General features: G+C 36.2%; 1 protein-coding gene across 4 annotated transcripts in view; it reads right to left on the reverse strand.

The window, feature by feature from the left end:
* The window catches only part of poe (E3 ubiquitin-protein ligase-like protein poe), a 246,440-nt gene that overhangs the window by 215,059 nt on the left and 15,627 nt on the right, over positions 1-15,754 (reverse strand). For all 4 annotated transcript variants that reach the window (XM_081764062.1, XM_081764063.1, XM_081764064.1 and 1 more), the window contains exons 6-9: positions 13,087-13,387; positions 11,773-11,936; positions 7,970-8,219; positions 3,399-3,519 (exon numbers count right to left, since the gene is read on the reverse strand). In XM_081764062.1, the coding sequence (XP_081620188.1) occupies positions 3,399-3,519; positions 7,970-8,219; positions 11,773-11,936; positions 13,087-13,387 (836 nt within the window). The remainder of the gene's footprint in view (positions 1-3,398; positions 3,520-7,969; positions 8,220-11,772; positions 11,937-13,086; positions 13,388-15,754) is intronic.

Below are 15,754 nucleotides of genomic sequence, written 5' to 3' on the forward strand. Positions count from 1 at the left end.
GGGAATATTTGCTGTTTTTCTGAGGCGTGGCCGAAATTACCCCGGATGCATTTAAACCGGTAAACATAGTTCCATAAATCTCCCATTCTTCCTTGATTATTTGCCACAAACCGCATGAAAATCGGATTTCAGTTAGAAATTCTAGACCCAAATGAAATCTGTGAATTTGAAAAAAAAAAAAAAAAAAAAAAAACTGTACATAAATTATTATACACACACAAATATACGTCGTTTAGTTATGCAGAAGTTATTGCCTGACAATTGTTTTGAATTTGTTTTCTGACATACTACATACATCTCTACATGAAATCTAATCATTTCATTATATGAAGCACACATTCTCCACAGAGGAGACTCATGTAATATGTTAGCTGTTGCTTTTCTACAATAGAATGTCCCAGTGTTTGCTGTTCTAGTCTTACCTGTTGGGACATGTAATAACAATATCCTACCATTAATCTACACCTACGTTTCAATTTGTTATAATGTCTATTTCAGTTTATTAACTCCTATACACTTAAGGTTGTTCGCTACGCTCACAACCTGAATAAACAAGAAAATTGAACTAAATTGAAGAATTGAATTATTCTGAATAAACAGAAGAAAAAAATAGGAAATGAAAAAAATGAAATGAAATCTTTGAGTTTTACGTCCCACGGTTATGCCGGTTAGGCTAAAGGAGACGATGATGATGAATAATGAATGAAAATGGTGGAATGAAGAAAGTGGGAGGAAACGGGAGAACCCCGAGGATACCCACGCACACGGTATTTGTTCACCACAACGTTCACTTGGCGGGGGCTGGGATCGAACCCGGGACCCCAAACACCAGAGGTGAACGCTCTACCACTGAGCCACCGCGGTCCCGAAATTAGGAAATGAGTCACGCACTATCTTCAGAGCGGTATTAAATAGAGCACTAGTTTTAAACCTAATTCCTATCACGATTCCCATTTTATCATATTCTTTTGGGAGATCTCACGATATCCATCTATTTCTATAATAGTACAATCCATATCTTGTATATAATAGGTACAGTAACTTCCCTAAAAGTGAATGGATTGAAATCAAATTTGGTCAGTTTCATCTTCTGCTTATCTTTGCGACCCCATGAAACCTTCTCGCGACCCCAGGTTTAAGTAATCTTGATATAGATTAATAGTTGTTTTCAAGACCTTCCGTATAGTGTTTAAATTTTTGTGGCCAACAATTTTGACATTCATAAGCTGCACATTCAGGTTTTGATTTACAAGGGAAAGTTAGGAAAGGGTTATTAGTTTTCGTTAATAACGTCTGTAGATACTAACTGGGTTACTTTCTGTAATGTTTATATTCTTCACTGTCTTTTTTTGTTTCTCCCTAGATCTCTCTCTTCTTTAGGGTTCTCTTTCTCTCCCTTTTAGACGTTTTACCCAATCTGATCAAAAATGAAAAGAAAAGGGAAAGAAAGGAAGAAAAGAAAGAAAGAGACTGTCTCACTCTTTTCTCCTCTCCTCTTCCCCCTTTCAGGATCGCCTTGTTCTTCCTCCGGAAAAAGAAAAGAAAGAAAAAGATAAAGAAGGGGAAATTTGCCTCCCTCCTTCTCGTTTTTTCTTCACTTTCTCTCTCTCACTTCTTTTGATAAGAGACAAGGACACAGCGACTGGGGGGATACCTATAGGAGGAAGAAACAGAAAGAGAGAAAATTAAAAAAGAGAAAAGAAATATAATTTCCTTCTTTCGTCCGCTACTTTCCATGTTAAACTCTTCCTCTTTTTCTCATATTTTCTCTCTCTCTCTCTCTCGGCTCCTCTTGTTCGCTCTCTTCTGAAGAAAAGAAAGGGGAAGGAAGGAATCGGAGAGAAAATGTTCCACTCTTTTCTTCTCTCCTCTTTTCCCTTCCAGAATCGTCTTCCTCTATCCCGCAAAAAAGAAAAGAGAAAAAATAAAGAAGGGGAAGTTTGCTCTTTTTCCCATTTTTCTTCGCTTTCTCTCTCTCCCGCTTCTTTTGATAAGAAACAAAGATTTGAAGAAAAGAAAATATAATTTTCTTCTTTCGTATACTACTTCTAAACTCTCTCCTTTCTTTCTTCATACAGGCTCTCACTCTCCTTTTCGGTTCTTCTTCGCTCTTCTGAAGAAGAAAGGAATAAGGAAGGAAAAAAGCGGAGGGAGACAGACAGAGAAAGATACGTTATTTACAAAAATTAAAAAGAAAATAAAAGTGGGAGTGAGTTTAGCTCAGACTCTTAATGTCATCTATCTAAAATGAATTAAAATAAAGAGTTTGTTTGTTTGTTTGTCTGTCTGTATATCAGTGTGCGGCCTGGGGACCAGATGACTGCACCGAGAATTATCAAATTTGGCCCATGGGTACGTTGATCTAGGCTCCAGACCAAGACGAAGCGTTTTTTTTCTTCTTCTTCTTTCTTCAAATTTTGAACCAGGGGGATTCAGGGGGGGGCGTTTATCGGGATACGTAAAAGTAGTACAAAATGACCGATATTGATGTCAAAGTTATAGATTTCGCGGTCGCTGAGATCAATGGTGAAACTCCGATCGCATTAACTTCCAACTTCACCCCATTCGGCTACGGACCGGGGTTACCGGGAGGGGGGATACCGAGAAATGTAAAAATAATCTCCGAAATGACCGATATTAGTGTCAAATCCACAGTTTTCGCGGTAGCAGAGATGAATTGTGATACTCCGACAGCTGTTGACGTCCAAATACAGCCTTCATTGGCTGGGGGTCAGAGGCTCTTTTTTTAATCGAACCAGAGGGGGGGGGGGGTCTTAGGAAGCGTTTACCGAGATATAAAAGTAGAACATGACCGATTTTTTCTTACTTTCGTTGTTCAGTTTGTTTACATTAATATTTTATCTGACCCATGCGAAGAATGGGTATTTCATCTAGTTTATAAATAAAGACAATATTTTACTTCTTAAGTGTTTCCTAAGTCTAGTAAACAGAACAATGAAATATGCTGCATAAATTAAAGGAGAATTACATTCTTCTTCCCAAGGTCTGCTTGTAACCATTTATATTTCTGGTCCTCTTGAGGATATTGAGGTATACTGAACAAATTACAGTACTAAAAAATATGAGGTATACTGAACAAATTACAGTACTAAAAAATAACCATCTCCAAGATCCATGGTAGGAATATATAAACCTCGCTCCCAGTGACTAACCATGTCCTCCTTAAAATCTCAACAATAACCCAATCACTCTTATCTAGTTTTCAACTAAGTAATCCAAGTTCAAATTGATCCACAGATTTTCTTTAAACAAATTGGCATAATTACTCCAGTACGCTCTTCTTTATTATCGTCGGATTTATGTAAATTGTTATGCATTAATGTTTAACGGTAAGCATGATTCCAATTTAATGAATATTGCTATATAATATTACTTACCATCTTCTGCTGAGCTTTCGTCCGAACAGCTGAAGTCATCTTCATAGTAGGTAGTGGAATCTGATGTGCTGAACGTATCACCTTCAGGTGGATGCTTCTGTATACGTTTAAGTGTACAAGCCTGAAAACAAAAGTAAAATAATTTAAAACTTAGTTAATGTGCATAAAATATTTAGCGTAGATAAAACATAACACTCTATACATGACCAAAACATTACTTCCATCATTCCATTTATTACGCCAAGAAACACAAAGGGTGGGTATGTTCTTTTCGTGTGACTACTAAAAACGTGAATTTCTTTGTAATATATAATAATATATTATTATTATTATAAAAACAATACAAACAAAAAACATGCATATAGTAATATTATAATAAAAGCATACATTAAAGTAACGTAATAACATACATTAAGTAAAACATTATTGAAATATACAATCAAATCATAAAAATAAATACAGCCATTCGCGGACAAAAGCAAAATAAGACGTAGGAATCAATATAAACCAAAAAATGCAATAATAATAATAATAATAATAATAATAATAATAATAATAATAATAATAATAATAATAATAATAATAATAAAAATGGTAGGTTATAAACTTCCTCTGAATAGAAGGAAAATCAGGATTAAAGATATCAATAATATGTAACTGTTGGCATTTGATACACATTTGTATATTGGAGCGTCACTAAGAATGGGATTATATTTTAAAATTTCTTATTGATCTGTTCGGGACATCGAGATTAACAGCCTTAGCCTCTATTAATGGGCATTTGCCCATCAAGATATTATGAAGTAATTTAATATCAAATAAAACTCTTCGCTCCGATAGTTTAAGTAAAACCAAGTAGGTGCCTAATTTCATTATGGGATTTCTCTGATAGCAATTTCAATTTCCATCGTAACCATGAAAGAAACAAGTTTTGAACAAGTTCAATGTCTTTTTGAAAGTACTGGGGCACCTTTATTTCAAATACTGGTACAGTATTCCAGGTGACTTCTTACATTAGCATAATATAGAATTAAGCAAGTTTTTCAAAGAGAAGTCTCTAGAAATCCATTTTATAATTCCTAGCTTTAGAGACTATGTATTCAGGGTGCTTATTAAATAACAATTTGGAGTCAAAGGTAATACCCAGATCCTTAATAGAAACAACCTTTTTGACCAAAACGTTATCAACAGCATAAATGTAATAAACTGGATTAGTTTTTGAAGATACAAAACATGTTTTATTAAGATTCAGGTGACAATAGTATTATTTTGTAATTTTATGCAATCATGAACATTGCTAACAGTAGAATAAATCTTCAAATCATCTGCACATATAAGGAATTGACAATTAATAATTTCTTCTAAGCCATTTACAAACAAGAGAAACAGAAGTGGACCAAAGTTGAAACCCTGGGGAACACCAGGAAAAAAATATTATGTTTATTAGAAATATGACCTTCATATTTTACAAATTTTCTACAGGTGAGATACGAAATAAACCATCAGATAAAGTTTGGTGATAAATTATATGAATTTAAGTTTCTTGATTAAAATATCATGAAGTTTGTCAAAAGCCTTAGAAAAATCAAAGTATATTACATCCAGTTGTCCTTGGCTTTTTACAGGAGGAATAATTTACATAATGCATGTTAAACTAGACAGGGTAGATTTATTTTCCATAAAACCGTGCTGTTGAACCATTATGTCAGTAGAAAGATGTTATAATTATACACAAGTTTATCAAAAAATTTAGGTAATGTTCCCATGATAGAAATTGGTCTACAATCCGGATAATCTTTCCCATTAATCTTAGGGATAGGGGAAACAACAACAGTTTTCAAACTCTCAGGATAGCTGGAAGTTTGTATGAAGACAAACAAGAAAGTTCTGTCGCTTTTTGTGGAGGTCTGTGTTCTACTGGCCCTCACACCGTAAGTTGAATGCGAATGGAGATAAGGCGAAGGTAAGTTGTTGGTGTGGGTATATCCAACATACTACCTGGTAATGGAAGTTCAGTTACATCGTAACTTCCGTAAGGACAGAGTGAGCATGGGACCTCCACAAAGAATCATAAGGGCATGTATGCTGTACGAGTTCAAACCGGGGTCAGACATTCTTCCAGCGGGGCGGTATATACGCCATGTCTTTGGCGAGGTGATTGTAACTACGCGGAAAGTGCAGCAGCGGTTTAACAAGTTTAAGAACGGTGACGAAATACTCAAAGACGCACCACGTGAAGAAAGACCAACATATGTACAAAATGAAGATCTCCAAACAGCAACTGAGACGAACAATGGCCAGATATGTGAGGAACTGGACTACAATTCAGTGTGAGTAGAGAAACCATTCGGCAGCACCTACACCAACTTGGGAAGCACTACCAGTTGGATCGATGAGTCCCACATGATTTGACTCCGGGCCAGAAGGGAACGCGAGCATGCACCTGTATTTTTTGCTGTCTCGTCTGAGGAAGGAGTCATTTCTGGACAGGGTATTGACATGTGGTGAGAAGTGGGTCCTGTACGAAGCTCCACGGCGAAGGCATCATTGGTTAGCATCCTATGAACCGGTTCCAAAACAGCTGAAATCACCACTGCACCAGAAGGAGACTCTTCTGTAAGTTTGGTGTACTTCTCGCGGCATCGTGAATCGAGAACTGCTACCAGCTGGTCACAGCATCAATGCAACTGTGTACTGTCAGCAGTTGAGCCATGTTTAAGAAAAACTCAAAACTCTGGAGCCAGCACTTCTGAATCGCAAAGGAGTCCTTCTGTTATAGCACAACGCTAAGACCCACGTGGCTAGGATGACCTAGGACACTATTCTACGCCTTGGATGGGAAACACTATTGCATCCACATTACTCCCCGGACACTGCACCATCCGATTATCACCCGTTCTATTCCTTGGACAACCACTAGGACGCCAGTTCAAATCCCTAGAAGGAGTGCAAAATGCACTTGATACTTCCTCCGCTTCAGTGCCCATCAATTTCTACCGCGATGGAATCCATGGCCTTCCAGGTAGTCGATGCTGATGGGGACTATTTTTGATCTTCCAGGTACGTCTTAGGTGACATATCGATGTCCGAAGGTGGTGAGTGAAAAAGCTACAGGACTTTCTTGGTTACCTTTATATTCTCCAAATAAATAATGACGCAAGAATAGGGCTATAATATACATAATTCTTTTAATTATAAAAAATTGGTATATCATTATTCCACAAGAGGATTTACTTCAGACTGTTAATTGCAATAATAAGATGATCAACAGTAAAACGGCGGAAAACTTACTATTTCCACTATTACATAAGTGGCCCCGCATGGCGTAATTGCTAACGCTCTCGCCTTTGGTGCGAACGGTCCTGGGTTCAATTTCCGGCGGGACCACTCGGTCGAAAAAGTGTAATACCTTTTTCAGGCCAGCCATCTGGGTTTCCCTCATTCATACCAGGCAAATGCCGGGATGGTACCTAACATAATGGCCCAGTCCACTTCCTTCTTTCGCCCAATCCTTTCTTCCTTCCCTTTCATTGGAGTGTGCTCGCCGAGGGACCTCACCCCTCATATACGTGACGGGCTCAATGGCCTTAGATGCTGACAGCCCAAAAATTAATTTCTAATCCTAATCCACTATTTCATAACAATTCAGTTTCTTTACATGACGAATGTCCTTGATATAGAGATTCAAATAACTTAGCCCATGCAATGACAAGTTTATTATCATTTTCTGCATATTCATTATCAATCATAATACCCGAGGAAGATTTTGTACCATTGTTATGCTTATTCACAAAGCCCCAAAATATGTGTGGATTTTGTATTAAAGAATATTCAATACCCGAAACATAGGCTTTTCTATCCTTACCAAGTTTATATTTAACTTGCCTTCTGTAATTTGCAAAAATAACATAATAATCATCAGATTTAGTTTTACATGTTTTATACGCTTTATCTTTAGCCTTAAATAAGGAAATACGATCTTTCGAATACCATAAAGGAAAACTCCTGATTTTAAGTTTCTACTTAGGAATATTATTATTCATACTAGTTTTAATTACATTCTCTACTGCTCAACAGCAAGATTAATATTCTCAATTAACAAGATATTAGTCCAATTCGCATCCTCTAATTCCTGACATAAAGCAAGATTTGAAAAGAATATCTAAGTAAACTTCAAACAACATCCCTGGAATATATCTTATTAAATATAGTAATCTTAATGGGATAGTGATATGAATCAGGACTAATGATAAGTAAAACATTTTTAGCTTCAACATTAAAATTAGATATAACGAAATCTAAATTTCATACGTTAGGAATAACATTTAAATTATACTGTATAATCATTCAGAAACGGCATAATAATGTATGCAAGGAAGAAAATCCTTATTGGCCCAATTTACGTTTGATATATTGTAATCAACGAAAATGAGGATATCATAATTCAGAGGCTTAATTTTAATAAAGATGTTAATAAAGAAATTAAACTGAGGAATGAGTGAGATTTCAGATAAGCTACAGAACTTGTAATAAAGTATTAAGCAAATAAAGTAATGAAACTGTTTACTCACTTTTCGATAACTGATAGTTGCCAGATAGAACAGCAACTGATTAAGTGGCGCAGCGCTCAAAAACTTCGATGCCCTTTGTAACGCTGAATAATGACCTAAAATATCCAAGCTCGCTGGTTCCAATTCATTCTCAAGATCTTGTACTCTCAGGTCTTGTGATACCTCCACTTGTAGATCATCTAATAATGCCGACATCATGGTCAAAGCCTGAGAAGCCAGGGCAACAGACAAGACTCCAAATCCTTGTTGACTGCAAAACAAAAATAACATTGTAAGAAATTATATAATGTGGTTTTATTGCAACACTATTTGTCTTGTCTTGTCTTGAACCTCTTGCGAGGTATTATTATTATATGTATAAAGCGCAGCTCTAACAGCCTGGTCGGCTACATCTCTAAAAATTATTTTAAATAAATAAATAAATGTACGAAAGTGGCACATGCCAAAATGGTCGAAATTGCCTGTTTGAAGTAAAAACGATTTTCACACCCGAAATTGCTTGTTTGACGTAAAAATGTCTTTCACACTGTTACTGTAAAAATGGGAGAAGTGGCGCCTGTACATGTTGAAAATGCAAAATAGTGGATGGAGATTGTATCCAACATTTAAATTGTCGAAAGTAAAAATTGAAGAAAATAGTGAGAGCAAAGCTCCCCAATACTTATCGATTACAGCACCCTAAAAAATTCTTCTTCACCATATAGCTGTAACACTACGAACAAGGAAAAATTATCGACACAGTATTTATATTATTATTATTATTATTATTATTATTATTATTATTATTATTATTTTGATTACAGATTGTTTCAAGGTTACACAACTTCTATTGTTAAGACGAACAACAGTTTTATTAAGGAATTTAAATAGGATTTATACAGTTGTTTTTGGAAGACTATTTATATCACTTCAAAAGTTACATCTGGATATATTGTCCGCCCCGCTCTCCCGCTTTGAAAATCATTTCGCAATTTCATACCTGATACCAACAAAAAAGTATAGAACTTTAGCTTGCAGAAGAGATCTCTCTAACAAATTACAAAGTAAGTGTTTAAGCACCTAAGTCCTAAAATTCACAGTTTGCGGAGTAAGGCTTTACAACACCTAAGAGTGAATTGAGGAACAATCACATTACAGCAATATATTACAGACATATTGTGGAATTTCGCATACATATAACCTTTTTCCTTTCTTCTATGTTGTTATATGAAAAGAGCTATACGATATAATATATACACAATTACAATGTATGGCATTAATTAATGAAAGTCAATTGCAATTAATAAATCAATTGAAAGTAGACACTGCAAAACCACACTCAAGAATTGTAACTACTATTCTACTTACAGGTATCTGTAATTCCTGAATTTTTAAATTTCCAAGCTTTCGACTCTCGCCTGGAGTTTTGGTCGCGGAGATCAAAAACAGGAAGAAAAAGAAAAGAAACATTAAGGGATAAAAAGGAACGGACTTACCAAAGGGAAGAGCTGTGTGCAAAACGCGTTTTCAAGTGCGTCAGCGATCTGCAGATGGTCTTGAAGCAAACTAAAATATGGCGGAGTCAGTTTATACGTCTTTTCTGTTTTTGTTGGAAGGTTGCCAACTCATGTTATTTTTATTATCATGCCAATGCTGTGAAAATTTTGTGATAACCGCCTCCCATTTGTCACTCAGCCATCCCTTGTCTACATTTTTTTAAATGAATAAATAAATTTTCAAAAACAGTCTCTCTATTTCATTTCTAGCTCCAAATAAAATTTTTGAATTTTCTACCCTGTGTTGTGTTTCTTTTAAATGTTTCGATAAACCTGACACCGAATTTTCCGCTTTCGAATCTCTAATGTATTCCTTTACTCGGACTTTTAAATTTCTTTTCGTTTTGCCTATATAACTCTCTTGGCAACTGCATTTCATTTCGTAAATACCCGATTTTTCATTGGGATCTATGTAATAACTCTTAAATTGGGTGATGTTCTTTAATAAAGTTTTAGGTGGATTTAAAGGTGTACGTAAACCGTATTGTGTGTAGATTCTATTTAATTCAGTTGTCAATCTGGGAAAATAGGCAAACCTATCCAATCTTTTATCCTTCATGTCGGTTTCAGGTCTATCGAACCTTAAATTCCTTTTAACCTGGGAGCTCGGTATCCGTTCAGACTACGCAGTTCAATCTTTGTTTGTAAATCTGTTTTTAAGAAAGTACAACGCATGGCTCGGAAAAAGAAATTCTTCCAAAGATTTGCTTTGGTACCTGCTGAATGAGCAGATTTATAATGAATGTATTGTGTACCTGTTGTTGGCTTGTGGTGGACACTGGTATGAATTTGTTATGCCTTCTTATATTAAGGTCTAGGTACGTAAGATTGCTGTCCTTTTCTTTCTCAACCATGAATCTCAAATTCTTATGAATATTAAGGTATGTAAGATTGCCTATCTTTTCTTGTACATTGTAATTGTGTATATATTATATCGTAGAGCACTTTTCATATAACAAAATAAAAGAAAGGAAAAAGGTTATATATATATAAACAGAATGAGAACTGAAAGTAATTTCTATGGAAATCAATAGCAATTCAAGTAATTGCAAATTACATTAAATTGCAATTGAATGACTGAATTTAATTGAAATTGCTTTGAATTGATTGATTCATTGCAACGGATTCTCATTGATTAATGGCCAGCTGCTCCAATTAACAATTACTGATTTCCACTGTTAATTGCAACTTAACAATTAAACCTTACAGATTAATTCTTAATTCAATTAAAACTTCTTTAACACTGATAAAATCTAAACAATAGGAAAACGGTTGGGTTGATTATCTCACAGTCGCGATGGATCATTATTTATAATTTCTGCACTTATTGGGACCCCTTACCCCCCCCCCCCCCCAATCGAGTCGAAAATCGTAAAAAGAAATACTTCGTATGCGACTGGATCTGGTGGAAATCTGTGTACCAAATTTGGTGGTTCTGGGCAGCTCATTTCTAGGCGAAAATTTAACGACAAACCGAAACATATTCTTTTATATATTAGAAATGATAACTATAATTTTGACTTCAAGTAATACGAGAGGATGGAGATAACTACAGAGTTAACTAATGTATCTTGTAAGTAATTATTACCCTACTACTTTTTAAAGAATTGTTACACTTGGGACTACGTTCACTTCAAATGTAATTGTTCTTTGCATACTTTCGTTGATAAATCTGAAGAAGCGTTTCACAAGAACTCAAATATCGGAATCGAGACTAGATCAGGTGGACGTGAATGGATAGCAATTTGTGACCAATAATCTGAGTACAGTAGAGTTTACGGACAAACTTAATACACGATATATTTCAGGGACTTGAACATTAAGAAAGTAAGAGAAGAAATATTTAGAGAACTTCGAAATGTAGTGTTGAAAGAAGATGGAGATGATAAAATGGACAGAATAAAAAATAAGGATGCTCTGAAACGGATAGGAGAGAAGAGGATGCTTCTAGCCAGTATCTTTTGTATGAAGGCCAATTGGATTGGACATACCTTGCGAAGGAACTGTCTTCTTCATACCGCCATAGAAAGAAGGAAGGAAAGAAAGTGAGAATAGGAAGAACACAACTGACTGATGATTTGAAAAATAGAAGAAAATATTGAGTTAAAGAAGGAAGCTGAAGATCGAGAAATGGAAGAAACATTTCCAGGTCCAAACATAAAAACTAAAAAAAACTCATTAGTCCCAGGACCTGCTAAAAGGCAGAATACTTAATAATCAAATTTCTGAGATTGTTTTAATTGGAATGTAAGCATAAATTATACTTACACTTTCATCAGATTTACGCGTCCGGAGCTCTCCCGCACTTTGCTTGGAGATTTGCCTTTATCTTCTTTCGTCTTCTCCGATGCAATGAAACTTGAAGCAGAGAGCTGCGTCTGCAGGCCAGTGATAAGAACCCACACTCCCATGAGCAGATGATTTTGAAGAATCTGAAAGCAGATAAAATGAACATATGACGATTGGTGTAATGAAGAGGTACAAGTGGGCGTAGGTTAATAGTAGAGGTCTTATTTCACAATCGGGAGGTCCCGGCTTGACCAATGCAAACACTTATTATTACTAACTAGAAGAATACCAGTTATCACAAGGGAAGAATACGTTTCATTTTGGACATAAAGGGCTCAATTTGAATTTAAACGGCATCGGAAGTGTCAGTGTTTATCTCAGCGACCCCGAAAACTACGGATTCGATACTAATATCAGTCATTTTATAACTATATAAACTGCTCTGCAAGTTTTAAGTAAACGTCAAATCTCTATTAACAAAATTAAACAGAGAAAGGTATGAAAAAATTAGCTATAATGTGAACAGTGAGTGAAACAACAAATACATGCACGGAAATAAAACTTCAAGAGAGAGAAAACCTTCAGAGAATATTAACTAGGTCAGCAATACGAGTACAAGCAAGAAACGAAAAACTAAAAATATGAAACGCACCCCAGTTCATTTTGCCGAACAAAACGTTCCTTGGTATCTGAGGATTCGGGACATTTCACGAGTGTGCCAAACACCAAAAGTGAAGGTCAAGTCATTCTACGAAACTAATTTGCATTTTGGCAATTTCTACAATTAAATAAAGAGTTTTAATATTGAATCAATTATTTTTCTTTGCGGGTTGAGAAAAAATTGAATCCTACATTATTAAAGAACTGACATCTAACGACGGTTATTAATATCACATCTGCCATATTTATAATACTTCATGTACTTTTGAAGCACATATTGTAAAAGAAAGTGAATGGAATGAAATTACTAGTTTAACGTCCCACGATTATGCATCAAGACCAAAAGAGACGGTTGTGATAATTAATGCAATGGTGGAGATTAAAAAATTGTAAGGAAATAAATAAACCCCCTAAAAACCAATCCACATGGTGTTTGACCACCACAAACTCCATTTGGCGTGAATTGGGATCGAACCAGGGATCTCACGCACCGCAGGCAAGAACTCTACCACTGAGCCACTGCAGTCCCCATACTGTGGGAAATACGTATGTCCATAAAATGTAGCAGAAAAAATTCCATTCATATCCTGTAAAGGGTTATAAAAGTTAAAAAGATATAAAATTAATACTTACGTGGCCTCCAGCTCTAGTAGAAGTCCTGATGACATTGGAGACCAATGTGAACAGCTCGAGAGACTTCTCCACGATGCTGATTGCGTAATTGTCCACTTCATCTTCTCGTACATTTCCCTTTGGAGAGACAGCGGACGTAATTCCGAGTATACTGCTAGCGGTCGCATTGGATACTGCACAATACAGACACGCCATTGTGATCACACTCAGCTTTTCAAGTTTGTCAGGGGTCAAAGGTTCCAAGACAGGTAGAGACAGCGCATTCCATGTGATACAGACATCATTCATTACACACTGCAAGCTGAAAGAGAAAGGGACAGAGAAATATTTAGAATTCTGTTGAATTGTGATTTCCTTCGGACTGGTGGGATTAATTAAATTTGAGTTTAGAGTACCTTTCAGCAGCGGGGCTATACGAGGCGTGACCCTACAGCTCAACGTGGGAACCGAACCACAAAGTCTCATAGGAAGTCGAATTTGGGAACCCATAAAATTATACGAGAAAAATAGAGAGATTTAAATGTATGTGTTCCTTAGCTAAAGCTCAATACAAATACAATTACGCAAAAAGAAACAGTACATTATAAACGGTTCTGAACTTGACATAACACGTGTTACCTCCCAGATACATTAGAGCTGAGCAAAAAATAATTCCCCCCGATTTTAACTGTAAAAGATCTGCTCAGTACTGACCTCATTCTCTCAAAGCTAAAACTGACTGACGAGCCATACAAGTAGAAGGCCCATTCAATAAATAACCGAAAAAGTTTTATAATGCAGAACTTCGACAAAGTTTGTGCTTCTTTTATTAACAGACGGGCCTGGCATGCCTGCCTCGCGAACAGGATGCTGGAAATCAGTGAAACAAGATGGCAACACCTTTGCAAGTTCGCATCAACGTAGAGCAGCGGAGTGTCATTAGATTGCTGTTAGCTGAAGGGCTGAAACAAACTTTGACATCAGTACGTCATGAACAATACAGTGGGCTGATCCGACACTAATGTTCATCTTTGCTGCAATAATATTGCAGCAATAGTATCTTTGCTGCAATGATAAAGTGAGCCTGCATCTTTGCTGCAGGCTCACTGTAATATATCTATTTTCCCGTATCAACTCATCAATTCTCACAATATTGTTCTCCATGACTGCACAGAGTCCTGGGCATGGAGAATCTTCAACACTTGTTACACACCGTTTAAACTTATCTGCCTATTCGTACACTTGTGTTCGACTCAAACAACTTCCATCATATTGCACTGCCATCCGACAGTGAATTTCAATTCGTTTCAATCCTTCAGATAACAGAAATCTAATGTCACTTCGCTGCTCCACGTTGGTACTAACCTACAAGGGTGCCACCATCTTGCTTCCTGATTCCTAGCATCCCATTCGCGGAGAGGCGCTGGGTCCATCTGATAATAGTACTAGGACACCAAAGCACACACTCTGTCGAAGTTCTGTATTTTTATACAACTTTTCCGGTTATTTATAAAATGGACCTTGTATTACAAGGTAAAGACAAAATTAAATGAGAATTCTAGTTCAATGTGCCATGATTATGCCCTATAGGATAAAGGAGACAAATTATTATAGAAACTATTATGAAATTTTTTTAGGAAACCATGCAATGTTTTGTACATGGAAATGCCTGTAAAAGCCTGTCAGATTTTGACAGGCACTATACAGAGGCTTGTTTCGGCAAAAGCACATGAAAATATTACAGGCACATTGTCTTCAATGATATGCATGTCGAAAAAGTATTAAACTTCTGTTGGAAATTTCGCACGGAAACACGCGTTTACAGAGCCTGTACATTAAAATAAGAACATGCAATGTACACGTAGTCACTCACATGCAAGTAAATGGAGGAAATATGTGCATGTAAAGTACCTTGAATGGATTATTGATAACATTCGCAATACAGTAAGAATGAAAAGTACAAGGAAGGTGCCTGTTTATCAGCATGTAATATACATCTGTGACATTCGCATTACATGTAAATACCATGTATTAGCATATAGCATGGAAAACGCACGATGTAGAATATGTTATTTTACATTTATCATTTTCAATTACATGCGAAGTGTGTAACTCCCCTATGTGCAGTGTACCGGCAATGTACAGGTGAACTGGAACAAGCAATGATCATGATTGCCAATAAATGGATTAAACAGATACGTGTGGTGAACAAGGTGGATTGGAGCTAAACATCACGTTATAGGCATTTACATTTTTATAAAATGAAAAGCAGCTGTCGTCAGATCCTCATGAGGTAACGTACGTGTCAACTACATGGAATATGCCGGTTACGTACATGTCCTTCCACTCTCTACATGTTGTTTACACGCATTTTTCACGTTGCAAGGTTGCAGCCCTATCAACATGAAAACTACCTGTTTCCGTGAAATGAACATGCAATGATCGTGAAAAAAAAAAAAAAAAAAATCGATACCAGTTTCACGCGTTTAAAAGTGTTCCATTTTCAGGCGCATGTAAAAGCGCCTGTAAAAATATGCCTGTTTATGCGTGTTTCATAGGCGCCTGTAAACCAGCTGTATTTTCTGTCTGGGAAGAGACAGACTACGAAAGAATTATTTCAAATGAGAATGTAGGACGAAACGAGAGAACACCCGAGAAAACACGCGGACTTCAATTATAAAACCACAGG

This window comes from Thermobia domestica, chromosome 7 (assembly GCF_964235325.1).
Source record: "Thermobia domestica chromosome 7, izTheDome1.hap1.1, whole genome shotgun sequence".
Lineage (NCBI taxonomy): Eukaryota > Metazoa > Arthropoda > Insecta > Zygentoma > Lepismatidae > Thermobia > Thermobia domestica.